The sequence below is a fragment of the Camelus bactrianus genome, chromosome 24, assembly GCF_048773025.1.
Source record: "Camelus bactrianus isolate YW-2024 breed Bactrian camel chromosome 24, ASM4877302v1, whole genome shotgun sequence".
Lineage (NCBI taxonomy): Eukaryota > Metazoa > Chordata > Mammalia > Artiodactyla > Camelidae > Camelus > Camelus bactrianus.
The window spans coordinates 15,085,794-15,099,271 of NC_133562.1; the positions used below are offsets into that span (position 1 = coordinate 15,085,794).

The 13,478-nt window shown below is 38.4% G+C and overlaps 1 protein-coding gene and 1 long non-coding RNA gene across 4 annotated transcripts in view; one reads left to right on the forward strand and one right to left on the reverse strand.

The window, feature by feature from the left end:
- Positions 1-11,650, forward strand: part of LOC141574908 (uncharacterized) — a 139,617-nt gene extending 127,967 nt beyond the window's left edge. The window contains exons 3-4 of one of the 2 annotated variants that reach the window (XR_012502040.1): positions 5,142-5,252; positions 6,146-11,650. This is a non-coding gene — a long non-coding RNA (uncharacterized LOC141574908). Of the gene's footprint in view, positions 1-5,141 lie in introns of both variants that reach the window. The other variant, XR_012502039.1, reaches the window with a different exon arrangement.
- Positions 1-13,478, reverse strand: part of KLHL14 (kelch like family member 14) — a 180,616-nt gene that overhangs the window by 3,843 nt on the left and 163,295 nt on the right. For both annotated transcript variants that reach the window (XM_045510487.2, XM_010946837.3), the window contains exons 5-8: positions 11,660-11,738; positions 3,785-3,975; positions 3,545-3,703; positions 543-700 (exon numbers count right to left, since the gene is read on the reverse strand). In XM_045510487.2, the coding sequence (XP_045366443.2) occupies positions 543-700; positions 3,545-3,703; positions 3,785-3,975; positions 11,660-11,738 (587 nt within the window). The remainder of the gene's footprint in view (positions 1-542; positions 701-3,544; positions 3,704-3,784; positions 3,976-11,659; positions 11,739-13,478) is intronic.

Sequence of the window (13,478 nt, forward strand, 5' to 3'; positions counted from 1 at the left end):
AAGGGAGGAGAGGTGAAGTAAGTATGGAAAAGTGCTGATGGCCGTTGGATGGTGCCTTAATAAGCATCCATTGCACTGTCAGTGTTTGTGTGTATTTGGAAATTTTCATGACAAAGAGGTTGCCGGAAAGTGGAAAGCAATGGCAAGTTACATAATCCTAAATAGAATTTGTGGGTATTGAAAAATTACTTTCCATTTTTCATGCCCTGCTGGCTAGAAACTTTTCAGACTCTCTCAAACAATTTTAACAGAACATTTGTAAAACCTCTTCAGTCTGACTTTTTGTTGGAAAGCCAGAGTCGTGAAAGCGTGGGATGAGACGGGAGGGAAGCAGAGACCCGCCGCATCCTGTGATGCAGCTGACCAGAGAGCCAGCCAGCTTGGTTGCCATCACACTGACTCTATTTTAAGACTTCATTTACTGCTTGCATATAAACACGATACTTTGAAAAGGTGCATATGTGGGTGGTAACATATTTGGAGGGAAACAAAAAGTAAGCACAAATAAAAAGGAGGGGAATGAGGTAAATGTGGCCACATACCATACTCCAGCTGTAGCCTCCCACAAGGTAAATGCTGTCATCCAGCACTGCACAGCCAGGACCACTTCGGCCCTCCAAAATGGGAGTTTGGAGAATATTCCACTGGTCCCCTTTTGGGTCATAGCATTCCACGAGCATTACATCAAGGTGGGAGAAACCTAAGTGACAGAGCAAAATGGAATCACCAAAGAATAAACTCTCAGGGTCCCAATTTAAGGCTAGAGTTTCTTTTTAAAAAAATGTCTTGAGCCAAGAAGTAGGTCATTGTGTCTTTGAAGACATACATGTATAAATTTACTGGTGAAATTGGGAGACATGTCAGAAAGACCTAAAAAACAAACAAACAAATAAGCAAATGAGCAAAACCCCTCAAAGCTCCAACCCTGGATGTTCTGGATTAATTAAAGCAAGAATGCCTGGCTAGAAGTCATTGGTAAAGGTAGATTTACCTTGGAGTATTGGTGAAGATTTACTTAAACTGTATCAAAAAGGTTTAAAATAGTAATAGTTAAAGTAAGCATTTTATAGATTGTTCGCGATAAGCTGGTTGTTTTCTAAGTGCTTTATATAAAGGAACTCATTTAATGCCCTCAATCACCCTATAGGTAGTTTATAACATTATATTCATTTTATAGGCGAGAAACTGAGGAACAGAGGGAGTTAATGACTTGAGTAGGTCACACAGCCAGTAGATAAGCTGAGATTTGAAGCCAGGAGAACAGATTTCAAAAGTCACACTTTTACAGACTCAATTTTATTGCTTTTCGTTAAGTGTATATTCAGCTCCCTCAAAATCTTTTACTTTTTTTTTTACAGTCTGACTATGTTTATAAATAGCTGTGATGGTGTGAATGGTTTCTAATATCTACTAAGGATCATGGTTTAGAGGAGGGGGTTCACTTCCACTGAGGGACTTCTCCTGCCACTTCTGGTAAAATTTCTCAGTGGCTGGGGCAGTAACTAGGTTGCACAGAACAACTCAGGTGCCGGGACTCCATCGAAGCCTGCCTTTTCATTTAGGGAGTCAAAAATCCTTGGTGGGAGCTTCAGGGTCACTGAGCAGACCAGATCTTTAAAGACCTTTTTTTTCCCCTAGTTAAATGCACTCTGTGGATGTTGGCTAGCTGACAATCACAATGCAGATATGAAATTAATCAACATACTGGATTCTTCAAAGGAATTGGGAAGATAGATCAAAAGTTAGAAAATTTTCATTCTTGAAGGAGTGGACAGATTACTTCAGGCCACTAACTTCTTACATAACATAAATCACACAGATTTGGGAGCCATAGAACAATGAGCATATTGCAACTCTGTGGTACAGCCCTTTTGTTTACTGTTAAGATTTCGATGATAATTTTTGAAGCATATGTATACTTGCAGTGGGGATTTGGGCAAGCTTCTCTAGTGGCATTGTAGGAGGATACGTGTGCCTTCTCTGTACCGAGTGCGTATATTATACCTGTTGACTGTAACCCTCACAATTATCAAAGAAAGGATAATTACCCCCTTTTTTATAGACTTGAGTTAAATGTCTAGAGTAAGACCACATAACTCTCAGTGCAAAACTGGGAGTCAAACCTAGGCGTAGGTGCACAATCCATACCCTTTCCTCCTGGCTGCAGTGCCTCCCTGAACCAACCTAATTTTGATGTGTGTGCTATTTCTCATTAAGGTTGTCATTACCTAAGTCTCTTCTGTCCAATATAACCTTAAATACTAAAAGTTCCTAAAAGATTTAGGCATTCTGGTGCAAAAGAAATGAGCAGAAGTTGTATTTTAATGTAGAAAGCTACAAAGGTAATACCAAATATGTTGAGGTAAAGGAATGGTGTATGGACTGAAATGAAGGAACACTAGTGAAAGGGAAAAGAATGAAAAGTGTAGAGTTTGAAGCAGTAAAGAAAAGTCTTTTCCATTGGGGAGCATGGTAAGGTGAGCAGCAGACAGAGACTTAGGGTACTGACATCTTTAATTGAATATGAACTTGGAAATAGTTACATAAAAATTACACTTGCCCAGTCTTTATTGTTTAGGGGTAAGTATGTATTAGAAAAAAATAGAAAAAAGTCTATATCTAACCCATTTTTTAAAGATGGGTATATGACTGGAAAACAAATGCACAGAATGGCCTACTGTACTATACGCAGATGGCCTTTTTCTCATTTTGTTCAGTTTCAAGGATCATGGAAAGTCAGAGCTGGAGGAGATTTTAGATATCAACTTGACCAGCTTCTTCATTATCAGATGAGGAGACCGAAGCTCAAAGCAGTTCCATAATGTCAATATCACAGGTCCCTCTGCTCTCCTGTCAAATTCAGTGTTACATACATGCCCCTGAAGTTATACACATGCACACAAGCTACAAAAAGTTGCAGTCATATACGTACACATGGAAGGAAGGGAACCAAAGCATGGCTCTAAAAATACTATACTTTAAACACTATACTATACTTTAAATGATATTTATTTTAAAAAAAAGCAAATGGAAAGAATTTGAGACTCATAGATGGTTTGATATCCAACTCTTCAAAGAAGTAATTCTAAATTTAGACATGAAATTCTACTGTTTTCTTTAAGAAAAATCTCATATTAGGATCTTCGTGCAGCTATGACTACAGTTCTTTATGATTATTACCAAAACAATTTTCTGGAAAAAAATCCATTATTATAACTTTGGCAATAAGGAATAATTTATTTTACTGAATTCATTGTCACAACAAATTGTTTGTGCTTTTTCAGTTATTAATGCTCTCATTTTTTATTTTCTGTAGACATCATTATTCATTTCTTTAATGTGTATGGTAACTTAAAAATAATTCTGTCTGCAGGAGAGCCAAAACAAGTGCCCGCCCAAGGGTAATGCTAATTTACACAGAGTAGATTTTATTTGGTCAACATGTTTTTTACTTGGTTAACTATGATTATCTAATGAGAAACCCCCTTAGCAAGAAACAAGAGATGCAAATGTTATTGTGATTAAAAAAAGAAAAAAAAAAGACCTTTCAAATGATTTCCTCCAATTGCATATAAGCGATCACTCATTACAGCCAAAGTGTGGATGGCGCGTTTTGTGTTCATATCTTGTTTCCGAGCCCAGACATCCATAACGGGGTCATAGCAGTATAGCCACGGGACATATTCTCCATTGTGCACACCCCCTGTGAATGCAACATAGACACCCAAGTCAAGAAAGCGCCTTGGAACTGAGCTCTGTCACAGAAAGTGGAGAGATGACTTGCCTGAAATGTATATTTTCCCGTTGTGCACTGCTCCCGCGTGGGCTGCCAGAGGCTGTGGCAAAGAGGACACGTAACGCCATTCATTTGTTTCTAGGTTATAGCACTCCACACTGGACAAATAGCCGGTTTCATTCCGTCCACCAATAACATATAAGTGTTTGTCCAACCGACATGCATAGAAACTGGCTCTTCTACAACGAAAAACAAACAAACAAACAAACAAACAAACAAACTGTAAATCACAAAAGGAGCCCAGTCAGTTAGGGAAAGGAGGGACATACTGCTTCAGAAAGCGGTGCAGACCTTTGGAAATTCCACCTAGAGCTACGTTCTAAATCTGAGACCTTGAGCAGTAATCATGGGCAGTGCCCATTCTGGTTAGCATGATTGATGCTGAAGAACAGTAGAGGAGAAATTCACCAACTCTTTGTTTCAGCTCCTTTTTATCGTGCCTTTTACACGCTGGTAAAGCGTTCACTAATGTTTGGGATATTTGGTACCTTGTAAGGATATCACAGCTCAGTAAGACAAAGTGAAAAATGAGGTAGATAACGTAACAATAATAAATTATCTTGACATTCACTTTCTTTATGGTCCTTCAAGGGTCATTGTTCCCAATTTATAAGAGAACTACATCATCAAAATTTTTCTTCAATTATGATTTTTTTTCTTTTATCCCCCCCAGTACTACTGCAAATAGAGAAACTTTTTGACTGAATATAGTGTTCAAAGCTTGCTCCTATATAACCATTTTTAGGAATTTCACCTACATACATTTTGGTGTAGAGTCTTAAAAAGCTATAGGATATTTTTAAGTCTCTTTTCAAGAGAGACTGTTTATTAAATTAGCATGCTGTGCCATCAAAGGAAAAGACATGCAAGCTGTGTTGAAAGGACTGGAGACAGGGAGGCCAACTTGGAGGTAGGATAAAATCTAGGAGTGAGATACTGAGGACCTGAATTACAGTTTTAGTAGAAGACATGAAAAGGGGTGAAGCAAGATATTTTAAAGGAAGATGTAAGATCTGGTAACTTATGAGAGCTGAGGGAGAAAAGAGGTTGGAAGAGAACTAAAAAATTTGGAGTTAGGATGACTAGGTTGAAATCTTAAGCAAATTCCTGACCTTTTGCTTCTTTTTTCTCATTGAAGCTACTGGAATAATAGATTTCATAAGGATAACGTGGTCCAATGCTGAAAAAGTATAATTGTGAATTGCCAGGCCCCTAAGAGAGCATAACTAATGTTTGATAAATTATTGGTCTTCATAAAAACTGATACAAAGACTTCCAGGCAAGGTCAATAATAAAACGGAGAGTCCTAGAAGTTTTGCATCAGATCAACCTGTTTTGTTTGCAGATTTTCCAAGTTGTGTTGACAAAGTGTCAAGACCTCTGGGAAGCAGTACACAGCATCTTGATGAACAGCTTGGTCTCTGGAATCAGGTTGCCTGGCTGTATGATTTACCAGGTGTGTGGTCTTTGACACGTTAATTAACCCATCTCAGCCTCAGGTTGCTCAATGGGGGTGACGACGGTAGCTTCCTCACGGGGTTAGTTGTGAATACACATGTAAAGTGCTTGTCACAGCGTCCAACTTTTTTTGTGCGCAGGAACTGCCAATTAATATTATCTGGATAAAAAGTTTTCTAAAATCAGCCATCAAGATGTTTGCATATAAACTTTTCCTAATAGTATTTTAAGTGACAACTAAATTCTTTAATGTTTGTTTATACAATTTACTACCATATAGGTATAGTATATGTTATAGATGGTGATGTATTCAGTTTTATCTTTTTTTCTAGTTTTACTGAAGTATAATTGACCAATAAAATTGTAATATACTTAAAGGGTGCCATGTGACAATTTGATATGTGTGTACGTTGTGAAGTGATTCACACAATCAAGTTAATTAACACACTCATCACCTCACATAGCAACCTTTTTTTTTTTTTTTCCTGGTGAGAACACGTAAGAGCTACCCTCTTAGCAAATTTCAAGGAAACAGTACGGTATTATTAACTATAGTTACCATGCTGTACGTTAGATCCTCAGAACTTAGTTATAACTGAAAGTTTGAACACTGTGACTGACCTCTCTCCATTTCCGCCACCACTGTCCCTTGGCAACCACCATTCTAATCTCTGTTTCTTTAAGTTTGACTTTTAAAATACGATTGACTCCACATATAAAATGATGCCTTACAGTATGTGTCTTTCTCAGTCTGGCTTATTTTATTTAGCATAATCACTTTCAGTGTCATGCACGTTTGCCAGGCAAATGGCGGGACCTCCTTCTTTTCTACGGCGGAAAAATAGTCCATTGTATGTACACTATTATCTTTATCTATTTATCTGTCAACAGACACTTAGGTCGTTTCGGTACTTCAGCTCTTGTGAATAATGCAGCAGTGGACATGGGAGTGCAGATGTCTCTTCAAGATTCTGACTCTGCTTCCTTCGGATACACTGTTCGTGCAAAAGTGGGATGGCTGGATCGTAAAGTTCAGTGTTTTTGGACAGTCCTGGACGTACGTGATAGCATCGTTGATCATTCTGGAGAATATTTTGGCTGTGTTTGCTTTTTCTATGTTTTCTAATGCTTTTGAAAGAAATATGTGCTGTGGGAAATTTAGAAAGATGTTGAAGAGAAAAAAATGTGACAATGAGTGTGTATATGTCCATGAATAACTGAAAAATTGTGCTGAACACTGGAATTTGAAACAACATTGTAAAATGATTATAAATCAATAAAAAATGTTAAAAAAAAAAAAAAGAAAGATGTTGAAGAGCGCAATAAGGGGAAAAGGGAGATGGATAAAGGTTGGAAGAAGAATGAAGAGCAGGTGAGACAGATTTCATCAAATAAGGGTTGTTGTTAACCCAGGCCCATGTCTTCTGAGGGGTCCATGAAGCTCTGAAATTGTAAAAAAAAAAAAATTTAATAAAACGTTGTGTATATATATGTTGCAAATATTTATGGAAGAATATGTTTGGAGAAAGATTTTGGGGGGAAGCTTTTAATCAGATTATCCAAGAAATTGCTAACCTAAAACATCTGGAATTTCCTGATATAGAGAAGTAAAATCTCATCTAAATATAAAATTCAGTTTAAAAACAGTTGCAAAATTAAGTGCACACAGACAGACCACTGGTTCCTCTCATTTCTCTAACCAGGTTTCAACTGCTCGCTTATTGAATATGATAGGTCAAGGTTATGTAACTACTGCGTTTACCTTCCCAAGTTCAAATATTTCACTGAAAAGGGATGTTGGTGTTGGCATAGTTTTTAGGCTGGATGACCTGGAAACAACCCTTGAAAACGTGTGGATCTGAAATCTGACAGACGTGGCGTTACAGATCAGCAGAAAAGGATGAACCACTCAACAAATGGGACTGAAATGCTAGTTACAGGTGGAACCAAGACAAAATTAGCTCCTCATATCACGTACAAAAGGAAATCCTCTGTGCGGATTAAATATTTAAAGGTGAAAAAGCAAAACTGTGACCCATTTAGAAGCAAAGAGAGAAGACTGTCTTTGACTTCAGATAGGAAGAGTTCTTAAATGAGAAACTGACATGTGTCAGTACACGTCAACAAAAACCTGTACTAAAGTAACACAGGTTTATTTTTGCACCGCTGGAACAAGGGTAGGTCAGTATCCCTCTTCCATATGATTTTAGGACGGGTCTTGGAGACTCTGAAATAATTAACTTACTAATTTTACTAATAGGCCATCTTCAGTGGGCCAGCCCCATAATTTGGACTGCATAGGTTGTAAGGTGGCAGATTCTTCTGCAGACTATATTCTGGTCTATAAGAGAAAACTGATAGTCATGACAGGTATGAAAACCCTCTATTTAATTAAATCTAGACAGTGAAGAATAAGAGAAAGATCTCCTTCTGCCAGTGTGAAAGCTTTTCATTTGTCTAAAGTTCAATTTTCTCACTCTTTCTGATCTGGTACATTCCTTCCTCTCTTAACCCAAGTGAGTCTGTCAGAGAACTCTTTTTAGCCCAGGCGTTCCTAATTTGATGCTCTATGTGTACTCCTAGCTTTATCCACACAGTGTCACTGTTAGGTTCTGAATGGGAAGAAAAAAAAAAATCAGTAGGTCTCACTTCCTGACTAAAAGTGCATTTATATGTAGCAATTCTAATAGAAGGTTCTGAGTCTCTGACTTACTCCCTTGTACGCTCAAAGTGAGAATTCATGAAATGCATTCTAGAAACACTGGATAGTTAATGATCTGTCAGCAACTGTGAACATTTGCCTGGGGCTAAAATTTTACTGTTCATACCAGGTGCTCCTGGGAATGCTCCCTGCCCCTCCTCCTCACGTGAAGAGCACACCTGAGTAGGCTATTTTATTTGAGGGGATAAGTAAGTTCAAGATTGCTGAAGATTTTTTAATGGAATTACACTATTTGTATCTCAAATTGTTCCTCTCTCCCTGCTCCATCCTGCACCTCCTGCCCCAACGCCAGAGACGATATGCAACGTACTGAGATAAGTTTAAAAAGACCACCAGTGACTTCTACAAACGTACTTTGAACCTGAGGATTGCACAGGTCTTTACAAGTCCTTTCTGACCCTTAGGATGGTTAGTTTATATCCTAAAGGGTGAGATTGAATTATTAGAACCCTATCTCAGCTTGAATTTTTGACTTTCACCATCATGTTAAAAACAACAGATTTTTCAAATAGAATATTGTCTCCCATCACTTCTTTTAAGGCTGCTAGAAACAACTATTTAAATTTGGAAACATTTTTGATGTATTTGCTTTTAGCTTTTCACTTACTCTGGGAAACATAAGCTTTGTCATTGGTGCTCTCCAAATGGCTTTTTCTTTTCCTTCCTTTCTTTTCTTTTTGGTTTCCTAGACTAGCTAGGGGGTAAGATCTCTAAGAATGATACCTAAAGTGCCTACTTTTATTGAAAAAGAAAATTAAAGTCACCAAAGCATTTTTATTGAGCTAAGTGTTCTTTTTTGTCCTCCTCTTACTGGAGAATCAAATGCTAAATCTGAGACCGAAGCAACTCATCAGCTTTACATTTATAATAGTTCTTCTGTCTAATCACGCCTATCAGTGAACTCACAGGTAGCAGGCATTCAACTCATGAGCTGACCTACTGTTGAGTAAGCCTCGAGGTCTTGCGCCCATTTTCCTGCTGAACTGGGGGGTGTCCTGCACTTACGCTGTGCTCCTCTGGAAGCTCCAGTTAGGGAAAATATTTTAGGAATTTCCCCTGCCAGCTCTTGTAAGAGTGGGTGGCTCCAGCGGTGGCATTCTCAATTGGTTCGATAACTTCTCAGCCTAACAACAACCTCTCAGGAGTTGGGTAGCAGCTAATGGAAGGAGGGAGGTGGGAAACTTCTGATGAGTTTAATTCATGATCTGTTCAGTGCAAAATTAACTCAATTAAATGTCTCAAGAAACTTCTTTTCTGATCTGAAGAGTGTCTCATATATTTTAGGTATTTTTCCCTTCTTTGTTTAATCAGCAATTAAGCCATGCTGGTAACTACTCGTACTTGCTATGTTGAATGGAAGCTTGACAATGATGGAAAAATTTCATTTTAAGTTATAGATTGTTGCCTGGATCAACCAACCCGTAGGAGATATGGAGCCAGAAGATTGACTGGGCATTTGTGAGATCTGCCTTTTCCCATTCAGCTCTGGAAGGAGCTCTTTATTTGGTCTATCGAGTTGATTGTTCTAAATCTGAAAAAAAAAACTTCTTTTACCAGGGACCTGACATGATATACCATAATGACTTAGAAAGAAACGTTAAACAGTCCATCCTGTCAACGGTGGCTGCCGGGCGCCGACAGACCATGGCAGGTCTTTTTATCAGGTCAATGAGCTGCTAAAAATTGTCTAAGTAGGACCCTGCCATGATAGGCCACAGTGCCTCAGAGGAAGTCATTATAGAATATCAAGTAAACAATACACATTTTTAAAAAATTACTAATTAGGTTTTGCAGCAATACTTCTCATCCTTAGGGGCTCTACAGTGAGATAATTGACCGCGACGTGAGTTATGCCTCTCAAACCCAAGGCGTGAAGGTTAATTATCGTGGTGAACAGCCCCCAGCAAGGGGGACTGTGGTGATGAGATGCTGACATTTCAAACATGTTATTGATGAGTATTAAAAAAAAATTTTTTTTTAAATAAAACTTTTTGGAAGGGTTCTGGTTAAAGGGTAAAGTGATGTTACCAGAAAAATAACCCCAAATGGAGAGAAACAAGGGACACTAGAGAGAGACATCAGGAGGCTTTTATGTATAACCTGCGTACGCAGTAGGAGGACTGAGAGGCTGGTCATGATGGCAACTGAGGTACCTTTGAACTAGACATTCCTAACAGTGTCTGTGGCCCTTAGAACATACTGTGCCTCACCATTTTCGGTGTATAGCTTTTAGCCTCCTGAAAGAGAGTTTTAAAACACTTAGATGGAACGGAAACTTAGATATTAAGTTTCTGTATAGCAGAGAGTCATATGCTCTTTCTGCAGTCATGTACCTTTCTGAGTGAATGGTATGACCTGAAAATTTCCTTTTAACTTGGAATGTATAATTAAGGATCTCATTTGATCTCAGTGTAATTTGACTGAGTGTTTAGGGGAAAAAAGGAGATGGTAAGGTGAAGGGTCCTGAAGGAAATAAGAAGGGAAAGTATTACTTAATTCAGTCAAGAAGAGGAAGTAAGTTGTAGCTTATTGTTCCTATTGGAGAATTTGCTCAAGAGGATGTCGAGATACTATTTGAGAAGAACCAAGTGTTCAAGATTTAGTATGTGAATTTGCGTACACATATTAAGACATGGCCTTCTGCCTAAGTAACAGTCAGGAGAACTGAATACGGATAAATGTAGCTCCATCTTGTTCTTTGGTGCTAGGAGAACTGGGTGTGATAAACACTGTGTACCATAAAGCTGAGAGGTCACCCTACAAAACTTCTGTTTCAAAGCTAACCAATCAGCTGTTCTTGAATATATGATAGGAAGCTATTTGAGGAGGCAAATGTAAAGTGTATGAGATAGTGAGACTTGAAAAATTTCATATTGAAATTTCTGCATCAAAATGTGTATCATTGTGAGAATGGTGATTTATATCTCAATGATAAGATTTAAATCTCTTATAACCAAGAAGAGCGGGGTGCCCTGTGAGATTGTAGTTCTGCTTGTCAAAAGAGCCCCAATACAATGTGGAAAAGGAAGACAAGTCATGGAGGGCATTATGCTAAGTGAGGTAAGTCAGACAGAAAAAAGTCAAATGCTGTATGATATCACTTATATGAAGAATTCAAAAAATACAACAAACTAGTGAGCATAACAAAAAAGCAGACTGCAGATATAGAGAACAGACTAGTGGTTACCAGCGGGGAGAGGGAAGGAGGGAGGGGCAGCATAGGGGTAGGGGAGTAAGAGATACAAACTGTTAGGTATAAAATAAGCTACAAGGATATATTGTACCACATGGGGAATGTAGCCAATATTTTATAAGAACTACAAATGGAGTATAACCTTTAAAAATTGTGAATCACTATATTGTACACCTGGAATTTATATGATATTGTATAGCAACTATACTTCAATAAAAAAAAATGAGCTTTAACTACTTAAAAAAAAAAGGAAGACAAGTCACACATCTTTTTCTTCCTACATTGGGAGAAATAATTGACTTATTTAATTATTTTTCTCCATCGAGTTAATAAGGCAGTTAGTCTAAGTTGGCCAGGTGAAGTTTTGTATTTTGCCTCATATATCTTTCATTGGCTCCGTTTAGCGTACCTCATCGTGGAAAACCATTCGGTATCCTTGCTTCTTGTAAAGCAGCCACAAATGTTTCAGACACAAGAAATAAACACTTACCTTTCTTGCATGGGTGGAAGTTGTATCCAGCTATTAAATCGGGGATCGTATCGGCTGACAAAATTTGTACTGTGTTTTCCTGTAAAAGTATATTTGAGATACTGAAAACTTAGATTCCTTTGTTGTTTGACACATTTAATAGTATTTTATAAAATAAAATACTGTTCTCAGGTTTAAGCAGATGAATTAAATAGAGGGACTGTCATGGTATGAGAAGTGATGTCAGTAGAAAACTCTATGTGCCACCTCAGATGGCTTTCCTTTTTTCTTCTTTATTCCTTCAGTTTTTTTTGGCAGGGTGAGTTGGAATAAAAATAAATCAACCATAATAAAAAAAAAGCAAGTATGTTTCTCAAACCAGTTTTATCTCAAAGTTAGGGTAAGATTTCTAGATTTTGGTGTTTTTGTGTTTTAAAAACGTGAAGTTATTGTCTATAAATAATCAGTTCCAGGGACTACCTTGTGTGATATCTCGGTTAGAACCTTTTTTTTTTTTAATGATCCAAGAATTCTAACCGTGGTAGAGTCCACTCTGTCTCCATGGAAATCACAGCCATCACTGCAGTAAGAGTTTGCACTAGGAAGTCAGCTGTAGTCCATGTCCGTCATGTCAGTCTGTCCGTGCATTTGGGGGAAGCATGGCTGCTATGCTGTAGCATACGTTCCCTTGCTGAAATGGGAAACGTGAGTCCTCAGAGCTGGTTAACCAGCTTATCTTCTCTGTTGAGCCGAAGAAGCACAATAATGCCTCTAAGGTATTAAAATGAATCTTATTTTACATACAGATTGACACCAAAACAAGAAATAGAAGCAAAAGAGGAGATTTCATTTTCTGTGTGGCACTTTGAGATGGCGGTCATCTAACGCACCTGAGGTCTTAAAGTCTTTTTTTGTGTAATTGTTAATACATGTGTAACTAACCACTGAAATATAGGTACCAAACTTCAGCACAGGAATAAACAGATAGGCGTATGTGTGCGTGTGTATGCACACACTCACACAGCATGTATACACAACACAGTTATTAACTGCACAATATATATTGTGCACTCAATATGTGCCTTGTGTATTCTAGGTTCTGGAAAGATACTGGTAAACAAGAAAGAAAAAGTCCACATCCTTCTAATACATAAGTAAATAAACATACTTGTAAAGAAATAAATATACGCATATTATCGAGTGAAGAGGAATTCTAGAAAGAAAAATGAAGCAGGGATTGATTGGGGAAGCCAGTTTCAGTAGGACGGTCACCTGCTCATAGATGTCTCCTGCAAGCCATGAAGGTATCTGTGGAAGGAGCCTCTCAGGCAGTGGGGAAGGGGAGGACAAAGTCTCTGGGCTAGCCAGGCGTTTAAAACCAGCAAGAACGCTGGGGTGACTTGGACAGAAGTCAGAAGTATGTCAAGGTCCAGACACAGTGTGCCTTGTGGACTGGTGTCAAATTCTGTCTTTTGTTCTAAGAACATTAGGAAGTCCCTGGAAGGTTTTGGGCAAATGAGAAACACGGTCTAATTTCTCTCTTATCAAGATCACTCTGGCTGCTGTGTAAGGAACAGACCGTGGAAGGGCTGCCCTGGGAGTGAGGCGGCCCGCATAATCGTCCTGGCAAGAACTGGGGGTGGCTCGAATGACGGTGGAGGCAAGATACCCTCAAGTTTGGGATGTACTGTATGGCCACGGCCAATAAACTCTTGTGATAGATTGAGCATTGGTATAAGAAAAAGTGAGTAATTAAAAAGGACTGCCAGGTTTTCAGCCATTGCAACTAGAAGGAATGTCCTACAATTTGCTGAGTTGGGGAAGGAAGTGGTTGGGGGTT